This window comes from Chiloscyllium plagiosum, chromosome 4 (genome assembly GCF_004010195.1).
Source record: "Chiloscyllium plagiosum isolate BGI_BamShark_2017 chromosome 4, ASM401019v2, whole genome shotgun sequence".
Lineage (NCBI taxonomy): Eukaryota > Metazoa > Chordata > Chondrichthyes > Orectolobiformes > Hemiscylliidae > Chiloscyllium > Chiloscyllium plagiosum.
In genome coordinates, this window is record NC_057713.1 from 24,493,594 (window position 1) to 24,506,544 (window position 12,951).

The 12,951-nt window shown below is 39.1% G+C and overlaps 1 protein-coding gene across 4 annotated transcripts in view; it reads left to right on the plus strand.

Annotated features, from left to right (window-relative positions):
* Positions 1 to 12,951, plus strand: part of col22a1 (collagen, type XXII, alpha 1) — a 302,096-nt gene that overhangs the window by 129,008 nt on the left and 160,137 nt on the right. For all 4 annotated transcript variants that reach the window (XM_043687854.1, XM_043687855.1, XM_043687856.1 and 1 more), the window contains 4 exons: positions 623 to 739; positions 3,503 to 3,544; positions 4,828 to 4,881; positions 7,180 to 7,218. In XM_043687854.1, the coding sequence (XP_043543789.1) occupies positions 623 to 739; positions 3,503 to 3,544; positions 4,828 to 4,881; positions 7,180 to 7,218 (252 nt within the window). The remainder of the gene's footprint in view (positions 1 to 622; positions 740 to 3,502; positions 3,545 to 4,827; positions 4,882 to 7,179; positions 7,219 to 12,951) is intronic.

Below are 12,951 nucleotides of genomic sequence, written 5' to 3' on the forward strand. Positions count from 1 at the left end.
ATAAGAGGCCAGATTTCTTGGCAGAGTGAAGCTACTTCAAGAGTTGAATGCAATTTGTCAGTTTTAAGCTCAGTGTGGATCAAAAATCAAAGTAGATCAGAAAGTGGAGGAGTAGTGAGGAGCTGGAATTTTGTGCAGATCACAGGCAGCAAAAATCTGAATAAGCTGAAACACATATAGATTGGAAGATGGCCAGGAGAGTATAGGAATTTTAGAATCAGGAGATGCCAAAGACTTCAGGGTTTTAGGATGAATTGAACTGAGTCTGGGAAATGTATGTGCAATGTGAACTTTGATAGTATGTATCTTAGAAAGAATGGTGTGGTCATATGCTGAGCTCAAGCTCAAATAGAATGTTAGGTTTGCAAAACATTAGCTTCAATGTGAGACAGTGGTCAAGGAAGAGGATTGTGCTGGAGGTGAGGGTAATTTTACCCATGAGATAATGAATGGCATGATTGGTTGGAATAATGATTGAGAGTGAACAGAGTTCTTTCAAAGCACTTTTGTGTTACCCCTGTCTGTATAATTGGTTAAATGTAACTTGCATTGATATGCATTTCAAGTCACTGGTTCTTACACTTTTTACCACTCATTACCATTTCTTTCTCTTGTTCCCCAGTGTCAGATTACTCTTGCCACACAACATCCTCATTTGGAGATCTTAACAACACCACAACCACCTGCTGAAGTTGACAGCACAAAGACCATTAACTGTTCCTGTCTTAAGGGAGAAAAGGTACTACAAGTGATTAAATGAATGATATAATTGTCATTATTTATTACATCCAAGATTAAGGAACAAATAGGAAATTCTGGAAATGCTCCTTAGGTCTGACAGCACCTATAGAGAGACAAAGTTTAGTATCACGTTGATGACATTTTCATCCAAATGTTGATCATGAGTTTTAGTTACCTAATGTTGATGGTGACATGTAAAGTATGTGGGAAAATAGACACAGCTTTGTTTTATTTCTACATTTGTTAAAGGAACCTAGGAGGTTGAGAGGTGACCTGATAGAAGTTTATAAAATAATGAGAGGTATAGATAGAGTTAATGGTAGGATGGGAGATTTCCAGACTAGGGGGCACATTTTTAAGGTGAGTGGAGAGAGATTTAAAAAACAACATGACCGGCAACCTTTATACATTGAGGGTGGTTAGCATGTGCAATGAACTTCCAGAGAAAGTGATGGATGCGGGTGCAATTATAACATTTAAAAGACTTTTGGACAGGTAAATGAATATGAAAGGTTTTGGAAGGATAAGAACTGGGGCAGACAAGTGTGACTAGTTTAGTTTAGGATTATGTTTGGCTTGGACTGGTTAGACCGAATGGACTTTTTCCATGCTGTGTAACTCTATGACTCTGAGTCAATGGCAAATGATTAAAACAAGTTGACCACAAGAAGATTGAGCTTCTATGTGTCTGCTGCGAAAATTGCTACAAGTTCAACAAGCTCTAATGTTGCTGGAATTGATCATGCACTAAGTTAGCAGTTTCCTACCAACTCTCAGACCTGGGTTTAAATTTAAGTCTGACTAATGCAACTGAAATTTCCACTTATCTGAAGAATGGTTAGCTTGAAACGTTAGCTCTGACATCTTTCCACAGATGCTGCCAGACATGCTGAGTTTCTCCAGCAATTTCTATTTTTGAAGTTTCCTCTCACCATCTCTGCTCCCTTTTGTTAAATACATTTAAATAGGTTTCAAGCAAGTTTCCTTTTATTGCGTGGATTCACAGTGCACAATTAATCAAAATGTGAGGCAAAAACAATGCAATGCTAGTTAGTGTGACTGTAGAAGAGAAGAAAATCTTAATAATACACAAGTCTTTCTTTCAATTCAATTTATAATACAAACCATCAATATAATTTCTGGAAAAAAATTGTCCCCAGGATTTTATATTTCTACTTTAAGATCTCATGCATACAGGAAATATAACATATGGTAATTTTTCAAAAGTGTATCCACTATAAAGTCAGGTATTTCATGAAAATTCTAAATCCCAAATATGTATCCCATTGCTTAGGTCAAAATAAGATACACTGACATCAATTTGACATCTTCATTTTTTTTTTTCTCCTTCTTCACATTAAGAATGTGATTACCATGAATTATAAGTTATAGTGATCTCCCGTTTCCAATCTTGTCAGCTGGTATGCTAATAGTAATGCCACGTAGTTATTCAATTCAATGTTTACCTCATATCAATATAGACCTTATCCTTTGTTGCACTGTCTGAAATTAATGTTTAAAATAGGTCTAGAAACATCATTTCTAATTAGTTCTTAGAACTTGGAATACTTCCTTTAAGTAATATATTTTAAATAAATTCTATCTCAGGGTGGATATAAGAAAATAATGCAAAGAAATATACTTAGGAATGATTTCTGTTTTGCATTTCGCAATATGAAAATCATGGTTTTCTGCTATTGATTGCAGGGATGAATTAGCTGACATCCTAATTCAGGAAGAGCCGAGAGTCAGCCGCTTAATGAATATTTTTCAATCTATGGAAAGTTTATTCAAGTTGATTCTACCAAGATAGATAGATTGTTTTTAAAAAATATCAGATGAACCTGGAAGAGGACAGTTCACTACTTGTTTTATTTATAGACAACTTAATGGGGAAAGCTCTTGAATCCCATAAATAATCCTTCTCAAAACTATCAACGTAATTAGCATAAACTGTTTTGACTCAGTGGTTCTTCACTTGGGCAGATGTTGTCTATTCAAGTCCCACTCCAGTGTTAAGTCCAGGTGAACATTTTACTGTTGGATTGAGGAAGTGTGAGAATCATTGTTTTCTTGATAAGATGTTAAAGATAAGATATTGAGAACACAAAGTATGTTTTAAGTATGTAAATAATATATTTTTTATTATTCAATGGATGTGGGCTTTGCTGGCAAAGATTTATTGCTCATCTTTAATATACCCAAGGGCCAATAAAGGGTAAACCACATTACTATGAGTCTGCAGTCACAAATGAGCCTGACGAGTTAAGGATAGAGCAGATTTCCTTCCCAAAAGGATATTAGTTAATTTAAGTGGGTTTTTAGAGAGAGAAAAAAAGTGATTTAATAGTCTCTTTAGGCTAGCTTTTACTTCAAAAGTTTCAATTTAATTTTAATGATACCATTTTCCATGGAGTGATTTGAACCTATGTTACTAGAACATTAAACTGGGATTCTTAGATTTCCAGTCCAGTGGCATTACCACTATGTGACCAACTCCTGAATATTTTCAGTAATTCATCAAGAAAATGTAATTTTCTCTGCATTGAAAACAATCCAAAGAAATATTCCCAAAAGTTAGGATTCTGAACCTATCTGGCCTGATACTTGGCCAACTCTTTCTAGATGAGTTGTGCATATCACTATTTTTCTGATCATTGTTTTGATAACTCAAAGTCATTATGATGTCGATGTGATGTGTTTTTAATATTTGTTTCTCAACAGCAACAGTTCTGACTTCTATGTCTTGTAATTCTGACAGGGTGATCGTGGTCTACCTGGTTTTGGACACAGAGGTCCAAAGGTAAGTTTGGATGGAAAGGGTCAAGAATGTGACTCATAAATATTTTAAAAGTTATGCTTGCATTTTGCTTGATAATACTGCATTAATTTTTAAAGAAGATTTCTCTCAAAAGTTGTTTTTTCCTCCTGGGATGGGCAATTTGGAGAATCACTGGACCAGTGGTTCAGAACCCCAGGCCAATCTTTTGAGGTATAGGTTTGAATCCCATTATATAAAACATTTTAACTTGAATTCAATTTAATCAGAAATAAAATGCTAATCTAATGATGACCATTAACAATTGTTGATTAAAAACCCAGTTGGTTCAGTATTGTTTTTTAGAGAAGGAAATTTGCCATCCTAAATTGATCTGACTAACACATGACTCCAGACCAAGTGAAAGAGTCACACAACATGGACATAGACCCATGCGCTCAATAGATGAAACTAATAGTATTTCTCTTTATGTTAACATAATCATAGATCCCAGAGTCTAGTAATTTTGGTTCACACTGCATCACATGAAGGAACAGAAGATTGCATTGGACACATCAAATCATATGGGCTCTGAAAGCATTTTAGTACTAATGCTGAAAGCTAGACCTAGTCACTTCCCTCACCAGTCTGTTTCAGTTGGCACTCCATACTGGCTTCTGTCTCAGAATGTAAATGATTGTTCAGTATGTTTGAGCCTCAAAAACAGGATTAATCTAAACCACTCAATTACCCAATGAATGAATCTTTATTAAATTGATGAAGGATGAAATATACATGCCAGTAATAACTTCACTGATGTCCTGTTTGGGTTCCATCTCTTGTTCTAAATTACATTACCATTACAGATGGTGAGCTAACGCCATGCAAAGTGTTAAAAGAGGCTAATCTTGATGACAAAACAACATTCAGTCCAGGAACCTGAGATAATAAAATCAAGTCAACAGAAGTCAAAGGAAAATCCCTTTACATGCATAGCCCTCTTGCTTCCATTGAAATATTGAGGCGAAAGCCAAGTTTGTACACAACTTGTATGGAAAAGTTCCGGAGAAAAGGAGGATTTTTCTTTTAAATGATAAAATAACACGAAACCTAAATTTGAAAACTCTTACTTATTGTAGTAACATTGCTTGTTGAAACCATTTGTCACTTCTGTTTATGTACAGACAGGTTTCCATCCACTAAATGATCATTAATTGTGTCAGTCTCCACTGGGAAGATGTATACAATGATTGATACAAATAAACCAGTGATTAGTTGCTCAACTATTGACTTGAAATTAAAACTGTGTGTTAATCTCTTGTTGGCAGGGTGAACCCGGCCAAGTAGGAGCTGATGGTCGCAAAGGACAAAAAGGAGAACCTGTAAGTATTGATTTGTTGAAGAGAATTTCTAAAAGGAACGCCATCTGTTGTTGGCTTCCATAAAACTATCTCGAAGCTGTCACTCTTTCACTCTAGTTTTAAAGTGTTAGTTAAATTGTCATATTACAAACTCTGAGCTAAACTAAACCATTCACTACCTTCGAGCCTGCGCTGCCATATTTGCTATCTGTTTGTGTTTGAAATTCAATGTTCATATCTATCCCGATAATCCTTAGATCCCTTGCCTAATAAGAATAAATCTAAAACTGGCTTAAAACAATTTGATGGTCTCGCATTCCTTGCCACCTGATGCAGAAAGTTCCACAGTTGTAGAACCTTCTGAGACAGAAAAGAATTCAACTCACCAAACCTAATTTTAAAACAGTGTCCCCTGGTTCTGGACTGACCCACAAGCGAAAACATCTTTCTCATACCCACCCTGTCAAGACCATTCAGAATCCTACGCACTTCAATCAAGCTGCCCTTCCCACTTCTAAATTTCAGTAGGAGCAAACACAGCCTGTCCAAACTATCCCGTTTATTCCAGATGTCAGTCTAGCAAACATACATTCAATGTATTTGCATGCTGCTTTAAATAAAGAGACTAAAACTGCACACAATATTTGAGATGCTGTATTACCAGTACCATTTATAACTGAATCATATTGTGGTCACTGATACCTCGGAAAACCTTTAATCAGACATCCTTGACTAATTCTGTCACATTACACAATATCAAGTGTAATATAGCCTACACTCTGATCAGTTCAAAAACAGGCTGCCCAAAAAATGTTTGAAATGCTGAAAATGTAAAGAACATGTGAACATGGCTCAATCGGGTGAAAAAGAAAATGAGATAGCTATAATGGGATCAGACAGCCTGAGTTGACTTTTTAATCAATAAAACAGATGTGTTGATTGTTTACTTTGTAAGAGTCTTATGTAATATTGCTGACACAGACTGGTCTGCTGATATAATAAGTTATTGATGTGTTTCATTGTTTTATGAATATTTGAAATCTTCAGCACATAGGGCATAATTAGGATCAATAAAATAATGGAAGTGTGCAGAAGCCATTCAGACCATCATTTCTGTGTCAGCTTCTTGTTAAAGTAGTCCAAAAACTAATTGCACAACCCTTTCAATACTCCAAGGCCCAGCATCTTCCTCTGCTTCAAATATTCTCCAATTATTTAATTAAGAGGTGCAATGATCTCTCCCTTCCTGTTGAACAATTCCTCCCCCATCTTAATTAACTATCTCTGTTAAAAATAAAATATTCCTGACTCTCTCATTCTCATGTTATTACCATATTCGTCTTTAGTTTGTCTCAAAACTTGAAGTAACAATAAAGTTAGTAACAAGATTATGCACTGGTTTTGGCTGATAAAATAGTGGCACCATGGTTCTCAGTCATTTTAGATATTGCAATAAATGCAATTACCTAAAGTCTGTCTACAGATTGGTTGCCTTAAAGTATATAAAAGTGGTTCAAATTTCATGACATGTCAATTAAATAAAGTAGGATGAGAGGAATACTTATTTTTGGTCACTGGAATAAACAAGAAATTCTCAAAAATATCACACAAAGCACCTAAAGGCATTGTCATTGTAACTGTCCTGTCCTTTTTCTGATATAGTAGTGATGCTATCATGAAAAGAATTATCATCAAATATAACACAAATCTTTGCCAAATAAATGATTCTTTGCTCAATTCCTTCAAATGAATTGCTCAATTTCTAAAACATTGCTAAATCAGCTGAATGAGTCTTTATCCCTCACAATGTCATCAGTAATTGTTCCAATTTTGTCTTTACTCACAAGACAAAATGACTTTTATAAGAATGCTCCTTCAACCATTTTCTCGTTGCTTCACGTCTTTGTACATCTTCTTGTTTATCCCCTCTCAAATCACATTCATTCAAAATGGGGGAGATATACAACGGGGCTTTTCAGCAGAGGTGAGGTGGTGAAATGGTGGAAACTTCAGTTTTATCTACCTATGCCATATCTGCAGATTCTGATGTTGTCCCAACCAAAGTTACAGTGGGATAAATCCTGTGAAAGTTCTAGGAATATATGTTTGATAAATTCCTTCCCTTGAAATGAGGCCTTCAGAGACTGAGAATCACCTCAGCAACCTGATTAGCAATCCTTTAACTATTTAGATTGTTTTATAATATAATTGAGAAAGAAGGAAGAAAGTTGTATCAGTTTGACTGGGATACCTTTTTCAATTTATAATGTTGATAGCAGTAAGAGGAATATTTTCTAATAACACTTTTTTAAATTCCAGGGTCTAATAGGCTATGATTCATGGGAGAAAGGTGAAAAGGTAAGACAGATTATTTATTGAACTGGGTGGGTACGGGGAAGCCATTAATAAGCTATTGTTGGGGACCGAATTGTGCCTGCGCATTGGAGAGAAGTTACAGAAAGAAAGTATTCGTAATTGGGTATAAACACAAGGCTGAAAAATAAGAATTGCATGTAATTATAAAAGCACCTGCACCTTGCATATTCCCTTTTCTGTGGCTGTTGCTAAATGATAGAGTGTAATTCCTGTGTTGATAGATTCCTTTATTCCTTTCCTAATTAAGAATGAAGGCGCAATGGAAAGATTAATACCCTTGATAAAATAAAAAATGCATTATAACTTGCTGATCGTCTCTGTGTAACGAATAGCTATTAATAAGACATTTGAGTAAACAATTAGTATCCATTAGTAATTCCAAAACCTCCTGACATCTATTTTGAGAAAGTAGTGGTGTAGTGGTAATGTCACTGGACAATAAATCAGAGTACTCAGCCAATATTTTGGTGATGTGAGTTCAAATTCCATCTTGGTACATGGTGAAATTTCAACTCAAAAAAAACTCTGGACTAGAGAGCTGGCCATGTAACCACTGATGATTGTTGTTAAAAATACCCATGTGATTCATTACTTCCCTGTAGGGAAGGAAGTTTACTGTCCTTACCTGGACTGGAAGACATGTGACTCTGGGAGCTGGTCATGGATGTCAATAAGCCTCAGTCCAATCAGGGGGGACAGCCTTTGGTTAGGGGATTATGGCCCAATAAGTCAATGGCCAAGTGGTCAGTATTGGAATCCTCTTTCCATCAGAGTTGAGGAGTCAGATGACTGGCACACATCTTGACTCTTTCTGACCTATTATGGGCTGTTTTACTTGTGGAATTATGGAAGGTGGAAATGTGGAACAGTTGGTGAAGGCTACAAAATAGCAAGCAATCAAGTCGTCTGTGTAGTGTGAGTGGTGTCGCAAGTTGGGGTGAGTGAGAGAATGTGTTGCAGACACTAGTGTGAGTGGTTAAGCATGGGAGGTGAGTATGGTAACAGAGATAAAATGGGTGTGAGAGAAGGTGAAGTCATGCACACCGTATGGAGTGGAGAAAGTCATTGACCGTATTCCAGCCTTGCTGAGCATTCCTCCAGATTGCTGAGAATGCTGTCCCCTGAGTGGCAACCTCAGACCAGATTAACCTTGTCTAGTTTCACAGCTTCTACTGCTGCATCCAGGGGCTGAGAAAGTCCTATCTCAGCACCTTGTTATCCAGCAAGAAATCTCAGGCGACGCCTACAAAATGAGGCACTGATTTCCCCGCCTGCTGAACCTGGGACACATGTCAGGAACTGTGCAGTGCAGCTCTGCACTAACAGTGCTTGTCCGGGTACATAGTGATCTTTTAAAGATGGTGCAAGCACCAAGCAATTCCAAGATTTCTAGAGACTGCTGAGTTGTTCCAAGAATGGCACATGTTAATAAGAGGTGGAAATTGGACATGCTACTCCCCAGTGGCAATGGCAGTTAAAGTGGCAAGTTTGATAAGATTCGGCAAGAAAACTCTGTTGGCCTCATGGTGGGAAGCACTTGACCAAACTCTATACTGCTTACACTTAGTTTTAAGAAAGCCTACGATCCAACCCATTGTGTATCATCAAATAGAGAGCAGACTGTCATAACTGAGGTGGGATGCACAACCTATGAAAGAGATGGGCCACAGGATGTTTGGATGTTTGATTGGTCATAGTGTAAAGATACTGGGACCATTTGGGACTATGATGAGGAGAATTTCTTTCACCCAGTCAATGGTGAGCCTGTCGAATTTACTACTACTGAAAGTGGTCAAGGACAAAATATTGTATGATTTCAATAAGGAATTGGACTTATAACTTAACAGTTATAGCATTCAAAGAGTTTGGAGGAGGAACTGAAACAGGCCATTGAGTTGGATGATCAGCCAAAGGATCAGCAGGTTCAGAGGGCCAGATACCCTTCTCCTGCTTTTATTTTCTGTGCTTCTATGTTTCTATGAGGGGTGAGGGTTGGAAGGAGGCTTTATGTCTTATTTTGTTCTTAAATGAAAGTTGGACACAGTGCAACAGAGTGCACAGAAGAAACCTATTCAGCCCATCACGCCTTTGCTAGATCTTTGAAATTGTGAACCAATTAGTGCTATTTCCTCTCTTTGGCCAGAGCCTTGCAAAGCTTCTTTTTCAAGAAGATTAAATACATTTTGGAAGTTATCATTATTTTTTATTTTACTTTGTTTATTCATGGGATGTACGTGTTGCTGGCTAGCTCAGTATTTATTGTTCATCTCTAATTGTCCAGAGGGAATAGTGAAACATAGTGGGAACTGAGTGGGGGCCTCTCCAAAAGCATATGTAAATGAGATCAGTTTTAGTTTATAAAGTGTCTGACTCCATGTTCACTTCTGAAATGTGGATAACCTCTGTCTTTTTTCAAACTAGTACGGCATGAAATGCTTTACTCTTGGTCTCTTCCTTCTGTTACTCTGGAGTTTGACCAGGGCCCAACCTTAGCATTGCCTTGTCACATTTGCTTTGTTGAAAATTAAAAATGGCTTGGACACAAATAAGGAGTATATCTAAATTCTAAGGAATACTTGTCGATTCCACCAATTTGTCGGAATATCTTCTGAGATTCATTGGTATTCTGTTGTCTTGTAAGATGATGCTTTGCACTGTGTTTGTACCGATGGTATTAGCATGTCTCAGAACCTTTGAGTTCAGTGACTTTGTCATGCCAGGAGATGCCAGAAGAAGATCTGAGATAGTGAAGGTGTGAACTGTTCAGCTTTTTCTCCTGCCAAGCATGTTTTGTTCAGATTTCAGTGCTATGGAGGAATACACTGATGACATGGGCTTGAGAGACTGTTCTCAGTCAGGTTGCTGCTGTTCTGCACATTACAGTAAGCAACCCCTAACACTGGAAAAACAGACCAGGAAAGGAAGCAGAAGTAGTACTTTAGAAATGCAAACTATTGTTAATGGGGCCAAGTGTGCACTATTTATTCTGATTATAGACACTAGGATAGCTTACATTAAGCTGAAAAGTATTAATAAACCACAGAGAAGTTTCATGGAATGAAAGAGTGTGAGAGTAGGGAGACGTGTTAGGACACTGATTGACAATGACATTAAACTGCTGCACCAACCTTTTTATCATTCTTTGAAGATTTAAACATCCCTTCATCAATTAGGATTATGCAAATTCTTCAGGAGCCAGTTAAAATATTTACAGTAATTGACACTGGGACTCCTAATAGCAATGCTGACTGAGTTGTTCTGGCTGGCGTCACTTACAAGCTGTTTTTAACATTGAAAATAATTCTGGCCTGATATATGATGCTCAGACTTGTCTGAATGCTCTTAATGTCTCCATGTTCCTTCATAAAATGTATAAATAAATCTTTAATAACTCTAATTCAATCTAGTCATTTTGGTGTTGCTCTATAGGACCTGACTAACTAAAGATTAAGCATCAATTTGGTAGCAGTCATGCCTTGGAAAATGGTGGTCCCATCCCAATTTTAAAACTTGATCATAGATATCTGGACGAATGTGCTGAGAGACTGCTGCACTGTCAGAGGCTGTGTTGTTTAAGTACGATTATACTAAGGCCAATGTATCTGTTCAATTGGTTGTGGAGGGTTCAAGGTTGTAGAGTTGAAAAGAGGTATTCGGCAATCACCCTTAGACCAAAACCAATAGTCGTGAGTTTTCATTGGATTTACTGTTTGTGTGATCATTCTATGTTGAAAATGTGTTGCTGGAAAAGCGCAGCAGGTCAGGCAGCATCCAGGGAACAGGAGAATCGACGTCCTGAAGAAGGGCTTATGCCCGAAACGTCGATTCTCTTGTTCCCTGGATGCTGCCTGACCTGCTGCGCTTTTCCAGCAACACATTTTCAGCTCTGATCTCCAGCATCTGCAGTCCTCACTTTCTGATCATTCTATGTGAAAATTGTCTTCTAAGTTTTTCTTCATCTAAACAGTTTCAAAAATATTTCATTGGTTGTGTGGTGCCTCTGTCCTACAAAAGTGATAGAGTGCTTGGAGGAGGAAAGTATCTCATGAAATGTAAATTCAATTGATGAAGTCTGAAATTAAAAGTCTTCTCTCAGGAATGGTAACCATGGTACCATTAGGATTGTCTTTATTGTAAAAACCTGTCTGGTTCACTAACATCCTTTATGGAAGAACAATTGTACTTTGACAGGGGCAGTAGAAAGTAAAGACTGCAGATGCTGGAGATCAGAGTTGAGAGTGTGGTGCTGGAAAAGCACAACAAGTCAGACAGCATCCGAGGAGCAGGAAAGTCGATTTTTCAGGCATAAGCCCTTCATCAGGAATGAGGCTTGTGAGGGGGAGTTGAAGTGTTCAGCCACGGGGTGGTGGGGTTGATGGGTGCAGGTGTCCCAGAGATGTTCACTCTTAACAGCTTCCCCTTCCAATCCTCCCATTTCCACCAATCCACCAGGCACCTGCATGGGACCCAGCTATGCCTGCCTTTTTGTCAGGTATGTGGAACAGTCCATCTTCTGCAGTTACACTGGCACCAACTCCCCAACCTGTTCCTCCACTATATCGATGACTGTATCAGCACTACTTTGTGCTCCCATGAGGAGGTTGAAGAGTTCATCTACTTCTCCAACACCTTTCACCTCGACCTCAAATTCACCTGGACCATCTCAGAATCCTCCCTCTCCATCTCCATCAATTGACTAACCACATACATCTACTACAAGCACACCAACTCCCAGAGCTACCTGGACTCTACCTCCTGTAAAAATGCCATCCCTTCCTCCCAATTCCTCCGCCCCATCTGTTCCCAGGATGACCAATTACACCTTAGAAAATCCCAGATGGCCTCCTTCCAAGGTTGCAATTTCCCTTCCCACATGGTCGACGATGCCCTCCAGCACGTCTCCTCCACATCCCGCACTACCACCCTTGAACCCCACCCCTCCCAACACAACAAGGCCAGAATGACTGTATCATCGACCACGTGGGAAGGGAAATTGCGATCTTGGAAGAAGCCTCCGCACACGTCGCAGCATCCTCCACCACTTCAACCACCAACTAACGGACCCCACCACCAGAGATATATTTCCCTCCCCACCCCATCAATGTTCTGGAGACACTATTCTCTCCGCGACGCCCTCGTCAGGTCTACGCCCCCACCAGCCCACACCCCACTCCAGCACCTTCCCCTGCCAGTGCAGGAAGTGCAAAACCTGCGCCCACACCACTCCCCTCACCTCTGTCCAATGCCACAAAAGATCCTTCCACATCCGACAGAAATTTATCTGTACCTCCACCAGTGTCATCTCCTGTGTCCATTGCACCCGATACGGTCTCCTCTACATCATGGAGACTGGACGCCTACTTGCAAATCATTTCAGAGAACATCTCTGGGACACCCGCACCAGCCAACCCCACCGCCCCGTTGCTGAACACATCAACTCCCTCTCCCACTCCATCAAGGACATGCAGATCCTGGGCCTCTTCCATCGCCAAACCTTTACCACCTGAGGCCTGGAGGAAGAACGCCTCATATTCCACCTTGGGAACCTGCAACCTCACAAGATCAATGTGGATTTCAACAGTTTCCTCATTTCCCATCCCCCCACATTATCCCAGTCCCAAGTCACCAACTCTGCACCGCCCTCCTGACCTGTCCATCAACTTTCCCACCTATCAGCTCCACCCTCCTGTCCGAACTATCACCTTCTCCCCTACT